The sequence below is a fragment of the Grampus griseus genome (assembly GCF_964374135.1).
Source record: "Grampus griseus genome assembly, chromosome: 8".
Lineage (NCBI taxonomy): Eukaryota > Metazoa > Chordata > Mammalia > Artiodactyla > Delphinidae > Grampus > Grampus griseus.
The window spans coordinates 69111825-69136519 of record NC_139002.1 but is presented as its reverse complement, the minus strand read 5'-3'; the positions used below and the strand labels follow the sequence as shown (position 1 = coordinate 69136519).

The 24695-nt window shown below is 43.6% G+C and overlaps 1 protein-coding gene across 1 annotated transcript in view; it reads right to left on the bottom strand.

The window, feature by feature from the left end:
- Positions 1-24695, bottom strand: part of SPON1 (spondin 1) — a 275099-nt gene that overhangs the window by 95802 nt on the left and 154602 nt on the right. The window contains exon 6 of the mRNA XM_082661256.1: positions 16773-16921. Coding sequence (XP_082517382.1) covers positions 16773-16921 — 149 coding nt within the window. The remainder of the gene's footprint in view (positions 1-16772; positions 16922-24695) is intronic.

Genomic DNA, 24695 nt, shown 5'->3' with positions numbered 1-24695 from the left:
GAGCCCGTGCTCCGCAACAAGAGAGGCCACTGTGATGAGAAGCCCGCGCACCGCAACAAAGAGTAGCCACTGCTCACAGGAACTAGAGAAAGCCCGCGCATAGCAGTGAAGACCCAATGCAGCCAAAAATAAATAAATTTATATAAAAAAATAAACTGTCTCAGACACAGAGTCTGGTGAAGACTGGGTAAGTTTTTTAGTGTATACGACAGGATGAAATTTTCAGGGCTGCCTATGTCTCTTCTCTCTTAGCAGAGAGAGGAGAAAGCTCTAGAAAGGAAGTCAGGAGTCCTGGGCTGAGGATCTGTGCTGCCGTTAGCATTTGGGCAAGTCACATATGTTTTCCAAGCCTCAGTCTTATTATTTAAAAAAAAACCTTGTGGACTGGGGTAACTTCAGATAAGCATCTGTGATATCCCAGACCCTGACTCAGGTACTGGAGGTAAAGATGACTCAAGAAATACTCCTTGCCTCTAGAACAATGATTCTCAACTCTAGTAGAAGACCAGTTTGTTTTCACTTTAAAATATCAAATCTGTTGCAGGCTGTTTCCAAGTTCTGATTTTTTTTTGTTAGTAGAGTCACTGGACATTGTTAAACTGCTATTTCTAAACACCTATTCTTAACTTCTGGATTTAGCGCATCGTGGACTGGTTGCAAATGGCCTGTGAACAGGCCCCTGTCCACAGGGCACACTCTCAGGAGGGAAGCTCACACTGGCCCCTGCAGAACTCAGGCCCATGAATGTGGGACAAGCCACAGACAAGGTCCCGTCTTCTGCAGGGCATTAAACACCTGAAGCGTGAAGGACCACTGCCTGGTAGTTTTGGAGGTGAAGAGGGGGTAGTTGTGATCACTTCTGGAGCCTTTCTGGAGAAAGTTCTGGCCAGTCCTCTCTAATTCTTTATGACATCAGGTCCTCCTAGGCCATGTGGCTGCCAACACACCGGGAGGGGCTTCGGGCACTTTTTGGCCCTTCCCATACTATGTGGGCTTCCGGGGTCTTCCTGTTTGTGGCCTCACCCCTCAGACCTAAGGCCAAGCACCGACTCTGACCTTTGCTTTCCTCCTTGGAAAAATTAAATTATACTCTTTCTCTGAGCCAACTGCTTTTGGTCACCTGGATTATAAATCTCTACTTTGGCCCAGCCTATTCCTGGGGACCATGTCCTCAGGGGCGTTTCAGGGCAAACTGGTACCACATGGGCCTGACTCCATGAACAGAGTCTAGATGAGGTCTGTTGTTCACCAGGTTGAGCACAACTCATCAAGAACACACAATGTGCTTTCTTAAAGATTCCTAAGCTTGAGTGTTTGGCTTATTTCTTTTTTATTTCAACTGTAAAATAATCACTTTCTTGAACAGCTTTGCAAAGACATCGTACAACATTCAAAAGGCACCAGAGGCAACACAATGAAAGACTCTCCGGCCCTTTCCATCCCACAGTCTCTCAGGTCCCTACCCCAGAGGCAACCACTATTCATATTCTTATATGCCCTTCAAGAAATGTAAGTGTGCATCTTTAATGATAACGCAAGTGGCATACACTACAAATACTCTGCTGCACTTTCTTTGTTAACCAAATGATTTGTCTTGGCAATGTTTAATCTCAAATTCTTATGTTTTTAAAACTGGTCCCCTACTAATAGATATTTAAGTTTTTGTACTCTTTCTGTCACACAGTGTTCAATCAATAGCATGTGCTTATGTGTGAGTATATCTGTGTATATGAGTTTCTGGATAGGAGCTATGAGTCAGAGAAATGTGCCCTCCACAAAGCTGTACCAGTCAGCACTGCCACAATTAGCGTATTACAGTGTGTGTTTTTCTACACCTCTGTCAACATATAGTTATCAAAAGTCCAATAGATCAAAAATTATAGCTCTGTGGAATGAATTTCCATAACTGTAGATGAGGTTAAGCATCTTTTAAAATATCTGAAAACCTGTCTATGTGTTTTGATCATTTTTAAAATTGGTTTATTGTTCTTTAAAAAACTGACCCATAAGAGCTCTTTATATATTAATTAGCCCTTTGCTTATTGTATGGGCTACAAACATTTCCCCCCACTTTCTCTTTCACCTTTAAAATGTTTAAATATTTTCCACAATTAAAAAGATGCTTTTAGTTTATCAGTTATTTCTTTTACGACCTCTGGGGTTTGTGACATGCTTGGAAGGGATTTTGCTCTAGAGTATAAAATGATTCTATCATGTTTTCTTCTAATGCGTTTATGCCTTCATTTTTAAATATTTAAATCTTTGACATACTTGGAGTTTATTTTGGTTTAAGGATTGAACTATGGAGCAAATTGTGTTTTTCCACGACTTCCAGTTGTGCCATTACCATCTTTCCTCAAGTGACAGGAAATTATATTTTTTCCTTACACTTAATTTGAAATAAATTTGGGTCTTTTACTGGACTTCCGATTATACACTATTGATCTGCTTATTCATACGCTAGTGTCACACAGTCTTATTTAATGTAGTTTTTAATATCTGGTTTGGCTAGTCTTTTCTCTTTACTGCCCCCCTTCCCCCCAACACCTCCCTCCCCCGCCATCATTACTGTCTTTCAGATACTTTCTGGCTATTCTCGACTATTTAGTTTTTCATTTCCATAGAATCAGCCTGTAGAATTGTTTAGATTATGTGCCGGGGGAAATCTTAAACTTACAGATGAAGTTTGGAGTCCTGATCTTTTTGCAATATTCACTTTCTAATCAAACTTTTCTTTATTTAAATAACATTCTTTTAAAAAGGTAACATGTATACATACAAACAGTACAAAAGGGCATACAGTGAAATGTGAATACATCTTTCAGTTCTGACCCCTACTCTCCCAGTTTGCTCTAGAGACATTGAGTTTCTGGTATGTGTACATAGAGATGTTCTATGCATATAATATTCTATACATGCATACAAGCATTTGACTCTGACCCAACTGTCTTTTTCCCCAGATGGCAGCTAGCTAGAGATACTCTTCTGTTTTTCCCTACCTAGTAATATATACCAGGAAGCATTCTATATCAGTACATACAGATCTGCCTTATTCTTTTTTTTTTTTTTTTTTTTTTTTGCGGTACGTGGGCCTCTCACTGCTGTGGCCTCTCCTGCTGCGGAGCACAGGCTCTGGACGCACAGGCTCAGTGGCCATGGCCCACGGGCCCAGCCACTCCGTGGCATGCGGGATCCTCCCGGACCGGGGCACGAACCTGCGTCCCCTGCATCGGCAGGTGGACTCTCAACCACTGCGCCACCAGGGAAGCCCATGCCTTATTCTTTTTAATCGCTGCGTGGTATTTAATTACATAAAAGCAGCCAGAGTTTTTAAATATGTCCCCTATTGATAAAAAATCACTTCTTTCCATCTCTTATTTTTATAAACAATGTTTATAAAAACAATTTTATAAAACAATGTTTATAAAACAATGTAATGGGTATTCTTCCTCATATACCTTTGTGTGAGAATATTTCTGAAAAACAAATTCCTAGATACAGGATTACTATGTCAAGGTATAAAGAAAATGTACACACAATAGTGTAAATATACTCAGCACTACACAACTGTACACTTAAAAATGGTTAAGATGGCGGCTTCCCTGGTGGTGCAGTGGTTGAGAATCTGCCTGCCAATGCAGGGGACACGGGTTCGAGCCCTGGTCTGGGAAGATCCCACATGCCGCGGAGCAGCCTGCCCCGTGAGCCACAATTACTGAGCCTGAGTGTCTGGAGCCTGTGCTCTGCAACAAGAGAGGCCGCAATAGTGAGAGGCCCGCGCACTGCGATGAAGAGTGGCCCCCACTCGCCGCAGCTAGAGAGAGCCCTCGCACAGAAACGAAGAGCCAACACAGCCATAAATAAATAAATTTAAAAAATTAAAAAAAAAAAGCAAAATCCCTTAAAAAAATGGTTAAGATGGTAAGTATTATGTTATGTGGGTGTTTTTTTTGCCACAATAAAAAAAGAAAATGTACAATTTTGATAGATATTGCCAAATTGCCTCTAAATCTTGACAATTTATTATTTCCCCATTTAAATTTGCCTTGTTTGCAATATTTTGGCTCAGTTGCTGTAAAAATAGATTTTTAGGGCGTTAAATAACCTATAAGTTCTGAATAAAACTGTCCCCCATTTCGTCCATGGAGAGATTCAGAAAACTTTCCCGGGACTGATGATGCTCTGATGTAAAACTGTGGAGGTCAGGAATTGCAGCTAAGAGCAGGGCTCTGCTTCCTTCCAGCAACAGCAGCCTGTGCCAGTTTTATTAAAGAACAGGCATCACTGATTCGCTTTGGCTGTTTGTCCTGCTGTGATTTAGATTTGTTTGAAGATGCAGCTGAAAGCAAACAAAAGGTTTCATATGACTGAAATCACACCTCTCAACTGATGCTCTAATTTCTGTATCAAATGTTTGTGACTGAGAATCTTTCTTTAACTTCTTTTCCACCCCCACTGCTGGTATCACTTTATTTCTATCAACCACAAGTACCCACTTACACACTCCATGGAGTTAAGCCTTGAATGAGGTGGTGAAGGACAAAAGAGGTATGGATAACAATATTAATGTAACACCAATAAAACTGGGCACCCCTGGGGACTGTGTGTAGCAGCGTGACAAAATCTAAAATTTCTACCCAGTCTGACTCCAAGAAGCCCTGAAAAGCACTGTAGGTGTTTACTGAATGTTTCTTGAGGAGGCAGCAGAGGGTTAACGACATCACACCGTGCTCTGCAAAGTGCGCTGCTAAAAAATCCTCTTCGGATGTCTCTTCTTTTAGAAATCAAATTTACTAAAAATCTTCTTTGGACCTTTCTTTTTCTCCAGTCCAAAGGGCAGCTGCTCATATATGTCTCTTCTCATGCCTTAAAATTCTAATACTGTCCCAGCTTCCTGGCCTTACTCCTCCCCTCACTTCTTTTTCCTGGTCTACTTTCTCTAGCAGTTTTTTTCTTCTTTCAATTGCACTCCCACCCAATGAAACCAAAGCGTCTTCTTAGAATATGGGAGGACAAGGGGATTACAAATCCTTCAAATTTAATTTTTTGTCCTAATACTAAGAGTAATAATGGGTCATCCTTCAAGCCAGGCACTGCATGTGTATTATTTCATAACCAACATACGAAGTTCATATTCTCGTTATCACCATTTTGCAAATGAAAAATCTAAGGCTCAGTGAGGTTAGGTGACCTACTCAAGGTCAAAGACTTAGGAAGCTTACCTACTTGCCCTGTACTGTTTTCATGGTTCTTAAGTAACAATGCAAGGCAGTAGATAAGTGCAATGCAATGCAAGAGCAAATAAGTGGTCTTGATTGTGCCCTTGGCTCCTATATACTTTCTCTGATCTCTGCCTTTCCAAGTCCTTCTGCTAGGTCTAGTGATATCCCTGGCCCCACCTCAGTAGCTGAACCAATCTCTAGACCCAGCATTTCTCACCCAACTGGCTTAGCTCTGAATCCTGGGGTTCCATTGCTCTCCTCTCTTTTTTGTGCTGAGCCTTTGTTCTCTTTAGTGCCCCATCCCCAATATCCTGCCCTGAATTCTGGCTCTCTGCCTGTGTTTCTATCACTTGGTCTACTTCTTGCCAATCCACTGCTGCCCTGAAATGTCAATCAATTTACCTTCTACCTTCATTTCCTTTTTTTAGTATAAATTGCCCTACCCACAGCCCCTGTATGGACTCATAGGCTCTATGGTTCTTTACATGGGGATAACTGCTGATTGGATTAGAAGTAGATACCTGATGCAGGGGGCACCCATGCACAGACTGTCTAATGATCAGTCTGTCTTCCCAGTATTTCAACTAAGAGCCACCAACACTGCTCAGTTGGCTATGGGAAGCCAAGGAAGAAAGTCACAGAGCCACCATTTGGGGCCATGCGCAACGTAAGTAAGAAGAGACAACAGATCTATTGAGAAAGGATGCTGGAAGAGAGTCACACAGAAGAGCATAGAAAAGACCATGTGACTCTGGGGTGGTGGGGTTGGGTGGGGAGGGAAGAGTGTAAGTGGTTGTCTCAGCCCGATGCCTTCTGGTTACGGTTCTCATGAGGCTCTTCTGCGCTCGGTATTAACTTGTGTTCTCCTGAGTTCTGTTTTCTCCCTACAATAAAGCCTCCTTTGTTCTTAAGTTAGTTTGAGCAGGTTTCTGTTACTTACAATTAAGAGACTTCCCCAGACTCACAGATACAGAGAACAAACTAGTGGTTACCAGTGGGGAGAGGGAGAGGGGGAGAGGCAATATAGGGGTGGCGGAGTGGGAGGTACAAACTATTGCGTGAAAGATAGGCTCAAGGTTGTACTGTGCAACATGGGGAACAGAGCCAATATTTTGTAATAGCTGTAAATGGAAGGCAACCTTTAAAATTGCATTAAAAATTTTTTTAAAAAGAGGCTTCACTAGACTACCTCCTTTCTTGGGTTGGAAGCCTTGTCTGCATTTCTACCCCCAGCAAGTGTCCCGCTGTATGTGGGAAGATCTCCTGTTTTGGGCTGCCTCTAGGCCTTGTTCTGGAGGTGGCGTTGAACTAGCTCCTGTGGGCATCCGGATAAAGCTATTCCAAGGAAGGGGAAGAACACATGCACAGGAATAGATTTGGAATGGGCATGGAGTTTCATTGTGGCTCCATTTTTACATGAGGATGTGGTCACTGCCTCCAAATTGTTTAGGGTCAACTTTGGGACAGAGGGCTAGGGCCATCAGGAAATGACACTGCTAAGCAGGGGTGGGAGGGGCAGGCTGAGGCAGAGCCTGGGCGATGGCAAAGGAGGGGTGTCCTCATCCTGTGGCGTTCTCAGGCTGGGGACTGACATGATGAACTTGAACCTTTAGAATCATTAACTTTTCTAGCTCCTTCAGGGGCTCTTCGGTCTTAGGACAGACCCCTCACTTTACTGATGAGGAAATGGAGACCAAGAATGAAAACATGGTAATGATAGGTAACAATTAGCGAGCACTTTCTACAGGGCAGGCTTTGCTCCAAGCACCTTTCATGCATCAGCTCCATTAGTCCTCACGGTAACTCTGTGAGGTTGGCATATTACCACCCTCATCTCATAGAAGAGGAAACCAAGGCACAGAGGGGATGAGCAATTTGTCCAAAGTCACAAAATAAGTAACAGCTGGAACTAGCATTTGCACCCAGGAGTCTTGATTCAGAGCCAATGCTTTTAGCTGTTATATGGTACTACTTCTCACAAGCACTGAAGATCACTGGAACTTTATTATTATGAATAAAAGCTGATTGTGTGTGTGTGTGTGTGTGTGTGTGTGTGTGAGAGAGAGAGAGAGAGAGAGAGAGAGAGAGAGAGAGAGAGACTTTCTCAATCAGATGAGGCAGCATGTCACGATTCATGGAGAACATCAGAAATCAGCCAATGATTTTAATTTCATTTAGAGGAAAGGGATCACAAGTTTAGAAAATCAAAAATCAGGACAAATAAAAGTTTAGTAGACATCTGTTATCTCTAATGATTTAACGGAGGTGAGAAAAGAAAATTCTCAAACTCTTTCTACCAGTTTCCAGAGGCTTATAAACTGTTTCAGCTTTAAAGAACATCTGCTTGTTTATTGATTCTTGTGCCATAGGTGGTGCGATAATCCTGGCAGCAGGTTTAAGGAATCCGCCAAAGTGAGGCCTCCTGAAGGTGAAATAATCAATGTCTGTGTTAGGGTCCACCACTGTCTGACCTCTTATGGTCAGGGAAGACTTGAATCTAGAAAAGTATAAAAGTTGGAGTGTTCTTTTCCCTGTATTTCTAAAAATATAAAAGTTGGAGTGTTTTTTCTAGCATTTTTTCGTAAGTGAGTACCCATTCACAGTTCATGATTTATGCAAGAGACTGTTGCCGGAGCTGCTCCAGGTCTTTGCTCACAACCCTCTAACCCTCACCTTTAGCAGGAATGTCCTTGCTCAAATCCTGCCAATCCCCCACCTTTAGCAGGAGTGAACATAAATCTTTAAGTTAAAGGGCCCAGAGATAAGAAAGGAAGCTACAAACAAACAAAACAACCCAGATGGAAACAGCTGGGACCAAGATAGCAATGAATCTGACCTCCAACAGACCCTGAGTCTCATTACAAGTTAATTTTACTATATTGGCATATGAAATAACACACCTACCAGGGGCTGTAACTGAACATTAAGGACCAAAAAAGGATAGAAAGGGGATGGCACGCCTCTCCCTTGAAAAAGCCTCGCCCCTTCCCCAGCAGACTAATGCATATACCTCCCCATCATCAGCCTCACTCCTCCTCCCTTTGTCTTTACCCTTTAAAATTAAATCCCTCTGGCCAGGTGGGCGAGAAGTTGATCTGTGAACCTTAGTTCCCACTTCTCTATTCTTTGGCCCCTGAATTAAGCTTGTGCTGTGTCGAACTCAGCATAGGTTTTGTTATTCACTGATCTGAACCAGAGCAACCAGAATGGAAAGAGAGCCCTCCCCGCCAAGGCAGAGCGCCTCAGCCACGCTAGGGCCCAAGCAGGGTCCATACGACTTAATTTGGCAACAAGACATTTAGAGCTTGTGTGTCAATTCACCAATTCAGACATTGGTTGAGCAGCTACTGTGCGTGAGACAGTGTATGAAGTGCTGGAGACGCTAGGTGGACATCAGGAAACATGAAAGACTGAGCTGATGCAAAAGGGTCTCCCTCCTGCTACAAACATGTAGAAATGCTAGACAAAAGAGAGCAGGACAAAAGTTTCAAAAATGCTTAAGGGAGTTTAGAAAAATTCCCTGGATGCCAGAAAGGAGGAGGAAAGTCTAACCCAAAACTGTAAGTAGGAGCTGATGCATGGGGCCAGGCCTGGCATATGGCCCCTGGAGCTAGAGACGGAGGTTTTAAAGCCATGCAGGGAGAGAAGGGGAGGTCTCAAGTTGGTGTTAGGTGAGATGTGGGAAGACACCCCTGCATCAAGCTGGACATTTTGAAGGGCTGAATGGGGATAAGAAAACCCTCCATCAGTCACTTGGGGAGGTGGCAAGGAAACTTGTCCTTTGTCCAGGCCCTTGAATGAAAATTCACCTTCAAGAAATAGAAGCCCCAGACTCTCCCCTGTGTAAGTGCAGAGTCCATATTTACATTGGCCTGGAAGTGGGGAACTCTAAGCTGAGAAATGCCATCAAAACTTGGGTGGAAAGACAAAAATACAATCTCCCCCTGAGGGGACAACACAACTTGGGCACAGAGGACTCCCACAGGGAACAAAGAAAAAGACCCACTGAAGATGAGCAAACAATCCAAAATCAAATGAGGAAACTAGTGATGGGGAGAGAGGGCAAGTTCATCAAATGAACATTAGTCCCTAAGACCCTGAGATAATAGAATAATCTGAATGACACAAGTAGATGTGTTTAAAATTGAAAACATTAAAAGTAACCATAATGAAGCAATAGAATAAGAACAGAGCGGTGAGGGAAATCAACAAGTGCTCGCCTTCCAGGGACATAGAACATGCCTGGGAGATGGAAAAGGAAAGAAGCAGGAGAAAGTGGGCATAGAGGGAACCTACCTCAACATAAAAAAGGCCATATATGACAAACCCACAGCAAACATTATTCTCAATGGTGAAAAACTGAAAGCAATTCCTCTAAGATCAGGAACAAGACAAGGGTGCCCACTCTTGCCACTATAATTCAACATAGTTTTGGTAGTCCTAGCCATGGCAGTTGGAGAAGAAAAATAAATAAAAGGAATCCAAATTGGAAAAGAAGAAGTAAAACTGTCACTGTTTGCAGATGACATGATACTATACATAGAAAATCCTAAAGATGCCACCGAAAACTACTAGAGCTAATCAATGAATTTAGTAAAGTCACAGGATACAAAATTAACACACAGAAATCTCTTGTATTCCTATATACTAACAACCAAAGATCAGAAAGAGAAATTAAGGAAACAATTCCATTCAACAAATGGAACCAGAATGCAACAAATAATGCAACAAAAAGAATAAAATACCTAGGAATAAACCTACCTAAGGAGGCAAAAGACCTGTATGCAGAAAACTATAAGACACTGATGAAAGAAATCAAAGATGACACAAACAGATGGAGAGATATACCATGTTCTTGGATTGGAAGAATCAACATTGTGAAAATGACTATACTACCCCAAAGCAATCTACAGATTCAATGCAATCCCTATCAAATCACCAATGGCATTTTTCACAGATCTAGAACAAAAAATTTTACAATTTGTATGGAAACACAAAAGATTGCAAATAGCCAAAGCAACCTTGAGAAAGAAAAACGGAGCTTCTGACTTCAGATTATACTACAAAGCTACAGTAACCAAGACAATATGGCACTGGCACAAAAACAGAAATATACATCAATGGAACAGGATAGAAAGCCCAGAGATAAACCCACACACCTATGGTCACCTAATCTATGACAAAGGAGGCAAGGATATACAATGGAGAAAAGACAGCCTCTTCAATAAGTGGTGCCGGGAAAACTGGACAGCTACGTGTAAAAGAATGAAATTAGAACACTCCCTAACACCATACACAAAAATAAACTAAAAATGGATTAAAGACCTAAATGTAAGGTCAGACACTATAAAACTCTTAGAGGAAAACATAGGCAGAACACTCTTTGACATGAAATGCAGCAAGATCTTTTTTGACCTACCTCCTAGAGTAATGAAACTAAAAACAAAAATAAACAAATGGGACCCAATTAAACTTAAAAGCTTTTGCACAGCAAAGGAAACCATGAACAAGACAAAAAGACAACCCTCAGAATGGGAGAAAATATTTGCAAATGGAACAATGGACAAAGAATTAATCTCCAAAATTTACAAGCAGCTCAATATCAAAAAAAACAAACAACTGAATCGAAAAATGGGAGGAAGACCTAAATAGACATTTCTCCAAAGAAGATATACAGATGGTCAAGAGGCACATGAAAAGATGCTCAACATCACTAATCATTAGAGAAATGCAAATCAAAACTACAATGATGTATCACCTCACACCAGTCAGAATGGCCATCATTAAAAAATCTACAAACAATAAATGCTGGAGAGGGTGTGGAGAAAAGGGAACCTTCTTGCACTGTTGGTGGGAATGTAAATTGATACAACCACTATGGAGAACAGTATGGAGGTTCCTTAAAAAACTAAAAATAGAACTACCATATGACCCAGCAATCCTACTACTGGGCACATACCCAGAGAAAACCATAATTCAAAAAGACACATGCACCCCAATGTTCATTGCAGCACTATTTACAAGAGCCAGGACACGGAAGCAACCTAAATGTCCATTGACAGATGAATGGATAAAGAAGATGTGGTACACATATATAATGGAATATTACTCAGCCATAAAAGGAACAAAATTGGGTCATTTGTAGAGACGTGGATGGACCTAGAGACTGTCATACAGAGTGAAGTAAGTCAGAAAGAGAAAAATAAATATCAGATATTAATACATATTTGTGGAACCTAAAAAAAAAATGGTATAGATGATCTTATTTGCAAAGCAGAAATAGAGACACAGACGTAGAGAACAAAACAAACGTGTGGATACCAAGGGGGAAAAGGGGCAGCGGTGGGATGAATCGGGAGATTGGGATTGACATATATACGCTATTGATACTATGTATAAAATAGATAACTAATGAGAATCTACTGTAAAGCACAGGGAACTCTACTCACTGCTCTGCTGTGACCTAAATGGGAAGTAACAAAAAAAGAGGGGATGCCTATATACATACAGCTGATTCACTTTGCTGTACGGTAGAAACTAACACAACACCGTAAAGTAACTATGCTCCAATAATTTAAAAAAAAAAGAAAAAGAAAAAGGAAGAAAGAAAGAAAAGAAAGAAAGAAAGAAGGAAGCAGGGACCATTCAGTCTAGGAGAGGGACCGCACAGGGAGCTGTGGTCACCCCAGGAAAGGGTACCACACCCAGCCTGCCCAGAGGAAGGGACAGGGAAACTAATATGTGTCTAACATGTGTCCTCAGGAAATAGGGGGGATGTTAAAGGCTGGGGGGACCCAGAGAATGGCACTTTCAAGGGCTGCCACAGTCTAATGTTTGCATTTCCTCAGCTGCTGCAGAGATTCCCTTAAAGAAACTAAGTACATTATACGGAAATAGTTATTTATGTATCCACCTCTCCAGCCCAATCTGTGAATTCCTCCAGCGCGGAGACAGTGTGTCCTTCATTCACACAGAGCCACACTCCCCCTCACTGATTCCCCTCTTGCCACACCAGTCTTCTGTCAGTTCTTCAAGCATGATAAGCTCTTTTCTACTTCTGGGTCTCTGCACACGCTGTTGTCACCATCTAGAATGATCTTTTCCTTGTGCTTTTCTTTTGGGTCTCAGCTTAATGGTCTCATCAAGACCTTCCCTGACTACCTTACTAACAAGGTCCCACCCTACTGCTGTTTTCTAGCCACCTCTTGTTAGTTTCTTTCTCTTACCATAATTTATAATTATTTAACCCTTTTTTCTTCTTGTCTCCCCCATTAGAATGCAGACTCCATGAAGGCAGGGAATGATCTGTTCACTGTTGGATCTCTAACGCCTGGCATTTATTTAGTAGATGTTTAGTAAGTTATCAAGTAAATTACTCATGCAAGTAACAATTATGAAGCAATTAAAACTATACCCAGCTAAGAGGATACAGAGATGGAAAACATGGATTTGAACTTTGCAGTTTGGTGAGGGAGAGACATCAAACAAGGACTTGCATCATTACGTGATGATGGTAATGATGGGGGAGGTACAGGGTGTTGTGGGAGCACATGGCAAGGGCATGGATTTTGTACAGAATTCAGGAAGGCTTCCAGGAAGAAGCAACATCTAAGCTGAGTCCTGAAGGATAGATGGAGTTCACCAGTTCACCAGTTGATGGGGTGCTGGAAGATGTTCCAGGCTGACAGAAGGCCCAGATGCAAGAGGGACATGGCTCTGGAGAGTTTGAAAGAGGTTCTGCATGGGTATAGCTTAGAGCTGCAGCAAGAAATAAGATGGGGGAGGTAAACAAGGCCAGATCATAGAGGGTTTTCAAGCTAGGATAAGGAGTTTGGACTTTATCTTGCTGTCAGTCGGGAGCCATTCATTGGGAGAGTGGCATAATCCTATTGGTATTTTATAAAATGGCCGTGGGGCAGTGTGGAAAACAGGAAGAGGACTGGAGGCAGGGAGGTCAGATGGCTAGTGCAATAATTTAGGCAAGCGATGAGGATGGTTTAAATAGAGGTGCGGTAATGAGGAAGTGACCTGGAGGAATTTAGAAGAGAAGGCAGAAGATGGGACAGGAGGCACAATCAAGGATGATGCCTAGCTTTCTAGCATGAATAACATGGTGAAGGGGGCACCATCTTTGGGCCACATTCAGCAGAGAACCAGACACCTAGTATACATGCCATAGATGTCTACTTAACAAAGTAGAAATGGTCTTAGTGAAACATTTTCATGAGATGAGCATACACCAGCTCACTTTCGGGTCCTGGGTCTACATAGGATCTGTCATTCCCTACTGTGTCTACCTGCCTTGGGTTACTCATTTGTGACCTGCCAGGCCAGCCTTAGTTCAGTATTTCTAATCCACAGTCCCCACCAGGACCCATTTGCCTCTGTCCCCTGCTAAGAAGTGTGCCTTGTGCCCTTCCCCCACCCTCTCTGGCCACCAGTGTCATTATTGCCAATAATGCTGCTGTAATTTTTCATTAATTTTCTTGGTGTTTTGAAGTTATAGTAATATTAAAATTTATACTCAATAATATTATTACAGTTTTCCACCACTGATGCGATTATTATTTTTGTTCATTTGTGTTTGAAAGCCATTAGCATAAGATTTACCTCCAACAATATCTGCTGTGATTTTTAATGCCCTTGAAACTTGCAGCAAGCGATAAGTCTATAATAACAGAAGGCTGGGAAGCATATAAATGTCTTTCTTGGGAAAATAGGGCTTTTATTTTCATCCTGGTTGGACTCGGGTTCTTTGATAGAGCAGCTGGTAGGATGTAATGTATTAAAGGCTGAGAACACCGTGTTAGATTGTAGATGTGTTCAAGCAGGTCCCTGGTTATTCAGAGGACACTTTTATATTCTAGGAGGATTCACATTCTTGTTCCTTGTTTATGCTGCTTCTTACCTGACTTCCAGAAAAATATAATGAATTGTGTGTTTGCAGGGAACAATATTTAGAACCATGAATTATTTGGAAGAGAAGGGACCCTGAAATCACTCTATCCTCCTGACTTTCTGAGGACCTGGGGAGCTGGATGCGTGGCTTAGCAGAGCTCTGGAAACAGGCGTATTTCAGAGGCTGGAGAGGGGAGTTTCTCTGTGGGGCAGGGAAGGAGGATAAGCAGGACCGGCCTCACGAGTGTGTGACCTGTTCAGACTCTCAGGGCCCTGTGCTGTGAAATTCAGTGTCACCATCTTGAAATTCTTAAGTTTTGAACAAGGGACCCCACATTTTCACCAGGCTCTGCAAATTATGTATCTGGTACTACATACAGGTTTTGGAGTCAGACAGGCTTGGGTTCAAGTTCTGGAATTCTCTAACTATTGACTGTGCCTCAGTTTCCTTATCAGGAAAAACGGGAAATTTAATATTGTCTTCTCCAAGTAGAGGTGAGAGCTAAAAGTACATGTTCAGCATCTAGAGGGCCTGACAGGTGGTGACAAACCCTAGGACATGCTCAGTGGGATTTTTTTTTTTGCGGTACGCGGGCCTCTCACTGTTGTGGCCTCTCCCGTTGCGGAGCACAGGCTCCAGACGCACAGGCCCAGTGGCCATGGCTCACGGGCCCAGCCACTCCGCGGCATGTGGGATCCTCCCGGACCGGGGCACGAACCCGTGTCCCCTGCATCGGCAGGCGGACTCTCAACCACTGCGCCACCGGGGAAGCCCTCAGTGGGATTTTTAACTCCCATGCGCAAAACCCGTAATTAAACATTGTTATGACTTAATGTCAAGAACACTAGCCAGCTGGGAGAGCCAGACATCATCAGTGTGTAGAGAAGCTAATCCAAGGTGTGCTGATCAGGAACACACCGAGCAAAGAACATTTTCCTAAGGGGGGCATAAGGTGGGGGGGTTCCACCCATCAGTTTTCAGCCTTTTTATTGCTATGACACACGACAGATAATGCTTGCCGGTACAATGTGGTCTCAGTTTCTCACAATTCATACATGCTTCCCTTCTCACCAGAAACCTCTCAAGATAGCCAATGAGTGACACAGGCATTATTATGAAGACGCCCTTGACCTTGATCTAATTAATTTGCAAACTTTAGTATTTCAACTATTATTTGTAATAGATGGTTTTCAACATACGACACAACAGAACAGATACAGCCAGTGTATCACAATTCCATGTTTGAGAACCAGGAACCCAAACAAGGGATACTGCCTCCATGACAGGCTGGAGAGACCAGGACCAATATGAAGCCCTTCATGACTTTGCAGATGAACATGGTTGTGCTGTAGCCCGAATGAGTGATGCCAGTTACGAGGCATGGCAGCCAGAGTTAGAGAAACACGAAGTTGTTGGTAAGATAAACTTGTGATGAGTGACATGCTGTCTCAAAACACTGGGTTAAACATTTTTTCTGAGAATGGAGAAAGGTTTTAAATCAAACTAATGAGAAACATAAGCTAATTCCTGGGCGTTTTTGGACTCTGGTCCAAAAGAATTCCTCAGGGGATTATAGTAGGAATCAGGTGACCTTTGCTGCATTCACTTTAGGGTTTGTGGGAGCTTGGAGTCCAGATGGTAGACGTCAGGAGGAAGGGCTAGGGGCCTCAGCTCTGCTTGCCCTGCTGCAATACACATCGTGAGACACCGGGCCCAGTGTCTTCAGGGGCCCTGCACTGTCTCAGGAGATGTGGGCCAGGAGCCTGAGCAGGCAGCAGCCCCTCAGTGACCTGTGCTGGAAATGACCACACTCCAAGCACAGTTTGCTCTTTCCTTACTTCCTCCTGCACACTTGTGAGGAGTGAGATGTGGGTGCCTACCCAGCTCTCTCAGGCCCAAAGGGCTTTTGTGGGTAGTGATGGCCAAAGCTGGGCCACCTCCTCCCCACAGTGCAGCCTGTGAATGACCTTCGAAAAACCATAGCTCTTCTTTCAAGATCCCTCATCAGCCTCCTTCTAGTGCTTTTGATGAGGGATGATGGTACTTCCCAACAGACAGAAAAGAATGACGGACGATTGCTCCCTTATCTCTCATTGGTATGAATGGGGTCCTAGATAACAGTCCGGCTCCTGGGCCCACATGACACAGTACATGGTACATAAAAGATGCTTCAGTCTATAATGATTATGATTAATCACTGACTAATTTATCAAACACCTCAAGACATAGATGCAAAAAGCATGTGTCGATAAATAAGTGTTTCTCTTTGGAAATGGTGATTTTAGCTTAGAGTGAATGTCACTCCCCCCAGCCCTCTCATGGATCAGAGTAAGAAAACCGTAATCCACCGCACGGACCCTTGGGAGAACAGAGACATGGTACCCCAACAATGCAGCCACAGTAGCAGCTTTTAGCACAAGCTGAAGAAAACACAAATGCAGTTAGGGAAAATCTGAGACAACAAGATGGACATTTGCGCCTCTGTCCTCTACTGAACATAAACACCCTCAAACTCAGCAAATAGATTTCACTTCCTATGGTACCAATTTTCCAGCACATTGTACTGTAAATTTCGAGTCCCTGGGAAAGAAAGCTAAAGGATGCTTGACTGCATTTCTGGGTTTTGGTCCTTCTGTGATTGTTTTTCTTACCTGTTGTCGAATTTCCTCCTCCATTTTCACTGGTGAGCCCAATTCTGCAACTTGTTTGACGCCTTCGCTCGCATATCCTCCATACTCCCATAGCACGTAATTCTTGGAGTGGGATCCGCCGATGATTGCAGACCAGTGATTTGCCCGACCTGGGAAAGCCAATCAGGATACAGGTCAGTGTGTATGTGGCTAGAACACAAGTCCTTTAAAGGATGGGGAGGAGGTGTAATTGAACAATGATTCAAGCAGCGTTGGCTAAGCACCTGCCCTGTGTTAGGTCCTGCGCTGTTCTGGGATGAATAAGACAGTCCCTGTAAGCAAGTATGTCTTGGGGATATATGATAGGGCAATGGGTAGATGTCTAAACAAGACACAGAGGTGGCCCAGAATAATGACTCCTGTCTGGAAGGATCTTAGAGAAGAAGAAAGTTGAGAGAATTTTTAAATGCTGAGCAGATTTGTAAGACAGAACAGAGAGGAAAGGCTATTTCTGGCAGACTCAGAAACATTAAATAACATTGTGTGTTTGGGGAGCCATAAGTAATTTAGCATTGCTGTGTCACAAACTGTCAACGGGAGAGGCAGGAAATGATGCCAGGGAGGTAGAAGGGACCTGCTCAAATGAGTTTGGATGTCATTTGAAAGGGTCTGAAACCACTGAAGGGTTTTGGGCAGGGGAACGAAACAATCACATTTGAATTTTAGATAAATCATCCAGGCAGCAGCATGAAGAATGCATTAGAGGGAGCAAAATTGGGAGTGTGGAGCTGGGGAGGTCAGCATGGAGCAAAAGGTAAAGGGAGTGAGTGGGGAATTAGGCTTGACAGCTCCTGGGAAAAAGCACTGCTGGTTTTAGCTGGCTTTTTTTTTTTTAAAAAAACATCTTTATTGGAGTATAATTGCTTTTTAGCTGGCTTTTACGTACCTTCCAGGGTGAGGGGCAGGCAGGTTAGCCATGTGAAAGCATGGGAAAGGTGGTTTGGATACAAGGTCATGACCAGTCTACTGCGGTTTGGCGAGGATCATGCGGGATGATGACTGCAGGGGGATGTAGCAGGGAATTAATGGATGACACAAAGGGAGAACAGAATAAGATCTGGACAGGACCAAGACAGAACTTAGCCTGAAGATTTTTCCATCTCAAGAGGGAGGAAGGAGAGGAGAGAGTCAACCCCAGCACCTCCCTGGATTTGTTTTTGCACGTGATGAATATAGATGCATATATACTGATTACTAAGTTCATACAATCCATCATAGTGTTGGCTCAGTTGTCCGCAATCCTATGGTTGGTTTTATAAAATCTTAAGTTAAGGAACATTTTCAGGCATAGCGAAGAGGAAAACTTGAACTGGGTGGACCCAGCTGACATTTGCAGTTTATCACCCTGTGGCCCAGAGTGGGCAGAACTCTCCACGCTACCCCAACACTTAAGAAAGTGATTCTGAACAGGCCCTGATCTTGTTTACATCTGCCACCTGCTACCCAGGGTGCTCTGACCCAGAGGCACATCAAGAACATGGGCACAAAGCCACCTGCCCAACCTGCTGAGGGATGACATGATCCAGGCAGATGACATCACCATGTGGGTCCGCCCAACTGCTGGATCATTATTTCCCACGTATCAGGGAAATGCAAGCCCCATGTCACGTCCCTAGAGAAGACAGATGGAGATGTTGCCAGCTATTTCTCTAACTCACTTCCTGAGTAGGGAGAATGTCCTGGCTATCATCTAGGCCAAGAGCACTGCTTGGTAGGGGCAAGGGTAAGAACCAGTCATGACCTTTGGTTCATGATGTGAACACAGGGAGACCAGTTTCAGCATCTCTTATTCCTCCAGCTCTGTCCCACCAGAATGTCCCCTCGTTCCAGACCCAACCTACCTGCAATTTCATACTTCAGTGGCTCAGCACATGGTGCTCCCTCTGTGCTTTCCTCCTCTTGTCATGGCTGACTCACTCCTCCTTTATAATCTACCCAGAAGCCTCCCAAGACCACCACAGAATGACTTAGGCCCTTGTCTTCTGATCACATTTTTTAAAAAATTGAAGTATAGCTGATTTACAATATTATATTAATTTCAGGTATACAACATAGTGATTCAATATTTTTATAAAGTTAAAGTTATTACAAAATAATGGCTATATTTCTCTGTGCTGTACAATATATCCTTGTTGCTTATCTGTTTTATACTTAGTAGTCTGTATATCTTAATGCCATACCCCTAGCTTGCCCCTCCCCTCCCCCTTTCCCCACTGGTAACTACTAGTTTGTCCTATCAGCATAGATCACGTTTACGATCCCTGCCGCACGTCTGTTTCCCCACTAGACTGTAAGCTCCCTGAGGAAGCCTGTCTTCAGACTGTATCCCCAGGGGCCAGCACTGAGCTTGCTGCATTGTGAATGCTTAGTACATGTTTCCTGAAGCATTCATCCAGTCAAATGCAAAGGTGGCAGTATATGTGCTCGAAGTGTTTGGGAACAGGCTGGCACAGATTCCATTCAATGTGATTAAATTCAAATCTCAGTTCAGCAGAGTTCCTAACTCCTACTGGGCTAAAGCACTCAGCTATTCTGCATGCTGTTAAAAATAAACACCAAACAGCAACAAAAAGGAAAGGCATGGGTCTCAGAGCCAGCAGACAGGGATTCAAATCCCGGCATTTCCACTTACTAGCTGTGTAAACGTGGTCAAATTCCAATTATTTTATTTCCCTGAGTCCCAGCTCCCTCTTTTGTAATGCAGGGGTGATAATGCCTACCTTATTGACCTGTTATAAGAATTAAATTCAATTTTTAAAATAATGACATAATATATGTGCAATCACTGACACACAATAGACCCTCAATAATTATAGTTTCCTCCTTTGCCGGTTGTTTGGGAGGCTACAAAAATGAGTAAAACATGAACCTGCCTTTAATTCAATATAGGAGATAAGAGATACATAATATGAACTAAGATAAGAGAACGGGAACAAGCACAATCACAGGGGGATTAGGGGATGGACCCAGATGGTTCCTTCTGGTTTATTCATTCAACTTCCATTTATTATGTGCCAAGCACAGTGGCAGGCCCTGGGCACCGACAGGAATTGGATATGGTACTTGTCCTGGAGAGACTCATGGTCTGGGGGTGGAGAAACAGATGGATAAGCAGATTACCTATAATCGAGCATGTTCAGAGTTCTAGAAACAAGAACACAGAGCAAAGGGGATGGAGCAGCTAATTCCAAATTCAAGGACTCAAACATACCACATTTATTCAAACTTCAATACGTTGAATGACATCAACCACATAACAGATACCTGCAAGGCACTAGGCTAAGGTGTGGGAGCAGACCACATCCTCCCTGGGGGACAAGGTAGGCACTCATGGAACAACAGTCTGCAATGTTAGAAATAACAATGAATTCAGGTGAGTGGCAGTCACTCATGCGCAGAATTGTATGGGGGGAGGGGGCATGGTGACGGAGAGCCAGAAGACCTGGGCTCCAGGCCTCCATTCGTGACCATGAATCAGTCATTCCAGCTCTGAGAGCCCCAGTTCACCTTTTAAAAATAGAGATGATAATTACTAGTCTGGACTATCTCCCAGAGTTGTGCAAATTAATTGGGCTGGTTTGGGAGAGAACTACAAAAACTTTAAAGAACTGTGCAAAAGAAAGTCTCTGCAGTTTTACAGACACAAAGCACTATGGGAATCCACAAGAAGGCAGAGGAAGAAGGACATGTTCCCCTGGGAAGGAGACTCCCATGGGAAAACTGGCAGGACAGTAGGAGTGGGAATTCTGTTAAGAATAGCTAAGAGGATTAAACACCTATTAGGTGTTAGGCATAATACTTTCCTAGGTGTAACTCTCACTACAACCTCATTGTCATCTTATAGATGAGGAAATCAAGGTCCAGAGATGTTAAGGAACACACCCAAGCTCACAGAGCTAGCAAGGGGCAAAGCTGGGGTTCAAACCCAGATCCGCCTGACCCCAGAACACACGTTCTTTTCCCACATCCCACTGAGAGGTCAGGAAATGGAGACCGTTTGGTGGACTGGAGAGTTAGAAGACAAAGAGATAAGATGAAAAAGAAAGTCAGGGCCAGGTTGCAGAGGGTTCTGAGTGTCCACTGTGGTAAATGGCATCGGAAGAGAGAGAAACATGATGGAAGTTTCCTTCTGGGAAGAATGACATGACAATAGTTAACATGCATGGCGTTGTTACTACGTGCCAGGCACTGTGTCAAGGACTTGATCTATATTATTACATTAAATACTCAAAAAAGAAAATTCCTTTTTTTCAAACCCGATTGTTTAGTATGTGAGCTTGCCTTATAATCTTCTGTTTTACTGTAACACTGCATCAATGGGGAAAAATGCCTTCTGAGATTCAAACAATTAACTTACAAAAGAATGTCCAGATCAGAAATTTAACAAAGAACTCCCTTCATGGCAAATGCTTATTTAAAAGAACTTTTATGAAATATTCAGACATTAAGAAATACTTATATGTAGCATATGCCTTTAAAATTAATCAGAAAATTCTTTTGATATAGATGCTATCATAATTTCCACCTTTCACATGAGGAAACTAACCTGAGATTACCAAAGCAAATGATTGAAGATGCTGGGATTCAAAGTCAGGTCTGTCTGGTGTTACAGCCCAGCTTTCCTCCACCCCCCTGCACCACATCTCTGGCAGGACACGCCAGCTGTAGGAGGGGAGAGGGCTCAAGTGTGAGGAGACCAAACGGGAGATCCACCAACATCCCCTGGATGAGTTGTGTAGAGCCTGACTTAGGGCAGTGGAGAGGAAATGGGAACATGGAACCAGAGGTATGAGCCAGTAAGATCAGGGAGGATCCGACAGTCTGTGGGAGTCAGTTTAGTGAAGTAGTTAAAACTCGGGGTTTTGGAGCAGACCAACATGTATTCTAGTCTCCAATCTGAAACTTCCTAGATTGAATATGTTAGTCACTCTCAACTCAGTTTCCTCATCTGTAAAGTAGGGATATTGACATGACCAGCCTCGTGGTGTTTTTCTGAGGCTGATATCCATGAAGTAATGACTAGTTAACACACGAAATGGGCTCAGTAAATACCAGCCAGTCAAATTAAATCTGAATGGGGCAGGGCAAAGCCAGACAAGCTTCTGGAAGGCACGGGACCAAAAGGAATCTGATTCGGTGACTGGGTGCAGTGTGACTTAGAATTGGGGGGCAGAGATGACAGGAATGTCAGATGCAAGAATCTGAGTCCGAAGAAAATGGTAGGGAGTCATCTAAACAGGACTCAGTGGTTTAGAGCTGGCAGTATGAGGTGCCAAGCAGATCCCAATTAGTTGGGGCACAGAGTTTAGCCCTGGGCCCCACCATCCTCCAGGCAATAAGGGATGAGAGGAAGAGAAGCCCCAGGTAACAGGAGGCCTGAGGAGAAGAGGACAAAGTAAATGCTCGTGACTTTCTTTCTTTTTTTTTTTTTTTTGCGGTACACGGGCCTCTCACTGCTGTGGCCTTTCCCGTTGCGGAGCACAGGCTCCGGACGCGCAGGCTCAGCGGCCATGGCTCACGGGCCCAGCCGCTCCGCAGCACGCGGGATCTTCCCGGACCGGGGCACGAACCCGTGTCCCCTGCATTGGCAGGCGGACTCTCAACCACTGCGCCACCAGGGAAGCCCCGCTCGTGACTTTCTTAAATGAATACTCTGGGACTACCACCGGGGTCCTTGGTAAAACACTTGGGCTTCAGCCTCAGGGTAAAGACAGAGAAACAAACACTACTGCCAGCTCTCTGGCTCTCAGGTAAGGCCACAGCTCTTTGGGTTAGCATGCCTCTCTGACTCCAGCAGTGTTTAAGTGGCTTACACATAGCTGAGTCTAGTTGGTTACTCCCAGTAGCTTGGATGAGATGAGGCAGGTGGGAAGCTGGGAGGAAGAAATGATTAGATATGTGATTTTGAGACACTGCTAGCCAACCAGGTGTGCATCCGTCTGAAAAGCCACTCCAGGGGGACATCCTGAATATATGTGTACTCGCCTCATTTTTGAAATCTCTTCTTTGTCATCACTGGTGATAAATTACCGGGGTTCACGATGATGCCTAGAAGGCTAGTGCTGATGAAAGAGGAACCATGTCTTGCCTTTGTCTGGTGTAGGAGGAAGCATGGTGCACAGCAGATGGATTCTCTGAGGTGTTCTGCGTATGGCAGGTATTCAGTAACAGCCAGATTTCCTGGACTGCTTTGCCAGTGGCTGTATTTCCCTGCCCATCCCAATCCTGCAGAAGCCACCCATTCATTTCCTTGACACCCACGCGTAGCGCTTCACTGGAGAACATTCTACAGCCTTGGGGACTAGTTTGCTACAACCTCCTGCTACCCAACCTTAGCCTCAACCATCGTATCGCAGCAAATCTTTGTCTGGGGATGTGGTTGGGCCCTTATGGAATTGGTTATAGTAGCTACACCAGAGCTCCTCCAGTCTCTAAGTCCTAGCCTCCTCTCCCCTTCTCTCTTAGTAGATGACTCTGTTACTTAACTTTTCTAAGAAAACAAAGGTCAACACACCCACAGACGTACCTGGGCACCACGTGGCCAGTGATCAACAGAAAAACGCTGTGGACCTGCCAGCCCTGTCTTGGCTCTCACTTTTCCTTCTTGCCCTGGTTATTCTTACCCTAAGCTCAATTCCAGAATCTGCCTGATTTCGGACTCTTCGGATTTGGGCACAGAACTTGGCTCCTCTGGGTTTGCCCCTGGGTGCTGCCCAGGACACAGCTTGTACTCGCCCTCTGGCTTTTCCTGCTCCTGGCTGCTTCAGGAACTCACTCTGACCGAGCTCTTCTGGTTTTTAGGATCCCGTCCCAGTAGAGTCTACTGGAAAAAGCCTTGCATGGGGAGATCTGTCATTTAGGCCAGAAATTCCTCAACTTTCTATCATTCTGCCTTCTTTACTCAGCTAGCTTTTTTTTCCTTCCTTAAGGTCTCAAGATAAGTGTCACTTTTCCATTCCAGGAAAACACTCAGGCAATTGATCACAGTCTTTTGCATCTCCCTGAGGCCTCCCATAATAATATTCTATTCTATTAACTAATTAATCAAATGAACATTTACTAGGCAACTACTAGGTACTAAGCCAGGGATCAGTAAGGTATGCCCACTCCCTGTTTGTGTTCCAATAAAGTTTTATAGTTTACATATTATTTATGTATTGTTTATGGCTGCTTTCATGCTACAGCGGTAGAGTCAAGTAGTTACAGCGGAGACCGTTTGGCCTGCAAACCCTAAAACAGTTATTATCTGGCCCTTTATAAAAAAAAGTTTCTTAAAATGTGTGACTCTGAAAAGAATCAGATTTTGTCCCTGTCCTTGAAATGTTCAGTGTGGAGGGTAGGGTGGAGGGCGTGAAGGATAGGTCATAACAGGCAATTACAATAAAATGTGACCAATACAGCTTTGATAAAGGCAAAACCACCAGAGTGATAAAAAAGCATAAATAAGGGGACATTTAACCCAGACTATACCAGAGAAGGCTTCCTGGAGGAGAAGGCAGTTGAGCTGCATTCTGAAGGATAACTAGGAATTAGAAAGGCAATTGGGGGTATTTAGGCAATTAGGAAGGCTATGTTTTGCAGAGGGATCTGTATGTGCAAAAGCAGAGCATAAGAAAAGCCAGAGGTACATGGAAAACCACAAGTAGGTGAAGGAGTGCGTGTGTGTGTGTGTGTGTGTGTGTGTGCGTGTGTGCGTGCGTGCGTGCGTGCGTGTGTGTGTGTGTGTGTTTGTAAGAAAGGGATTATTGGTAATGAAGCCAGTCAGCGAGGCAGACCATGGAGAGATATGAATGTCTTCACAGTAAGTTTTTATTTTATCTTGAAGGCAATGTGAAGAAGAGAATAAGATATTCCTGTCTACAGACAACTCCCATAGCTATATAT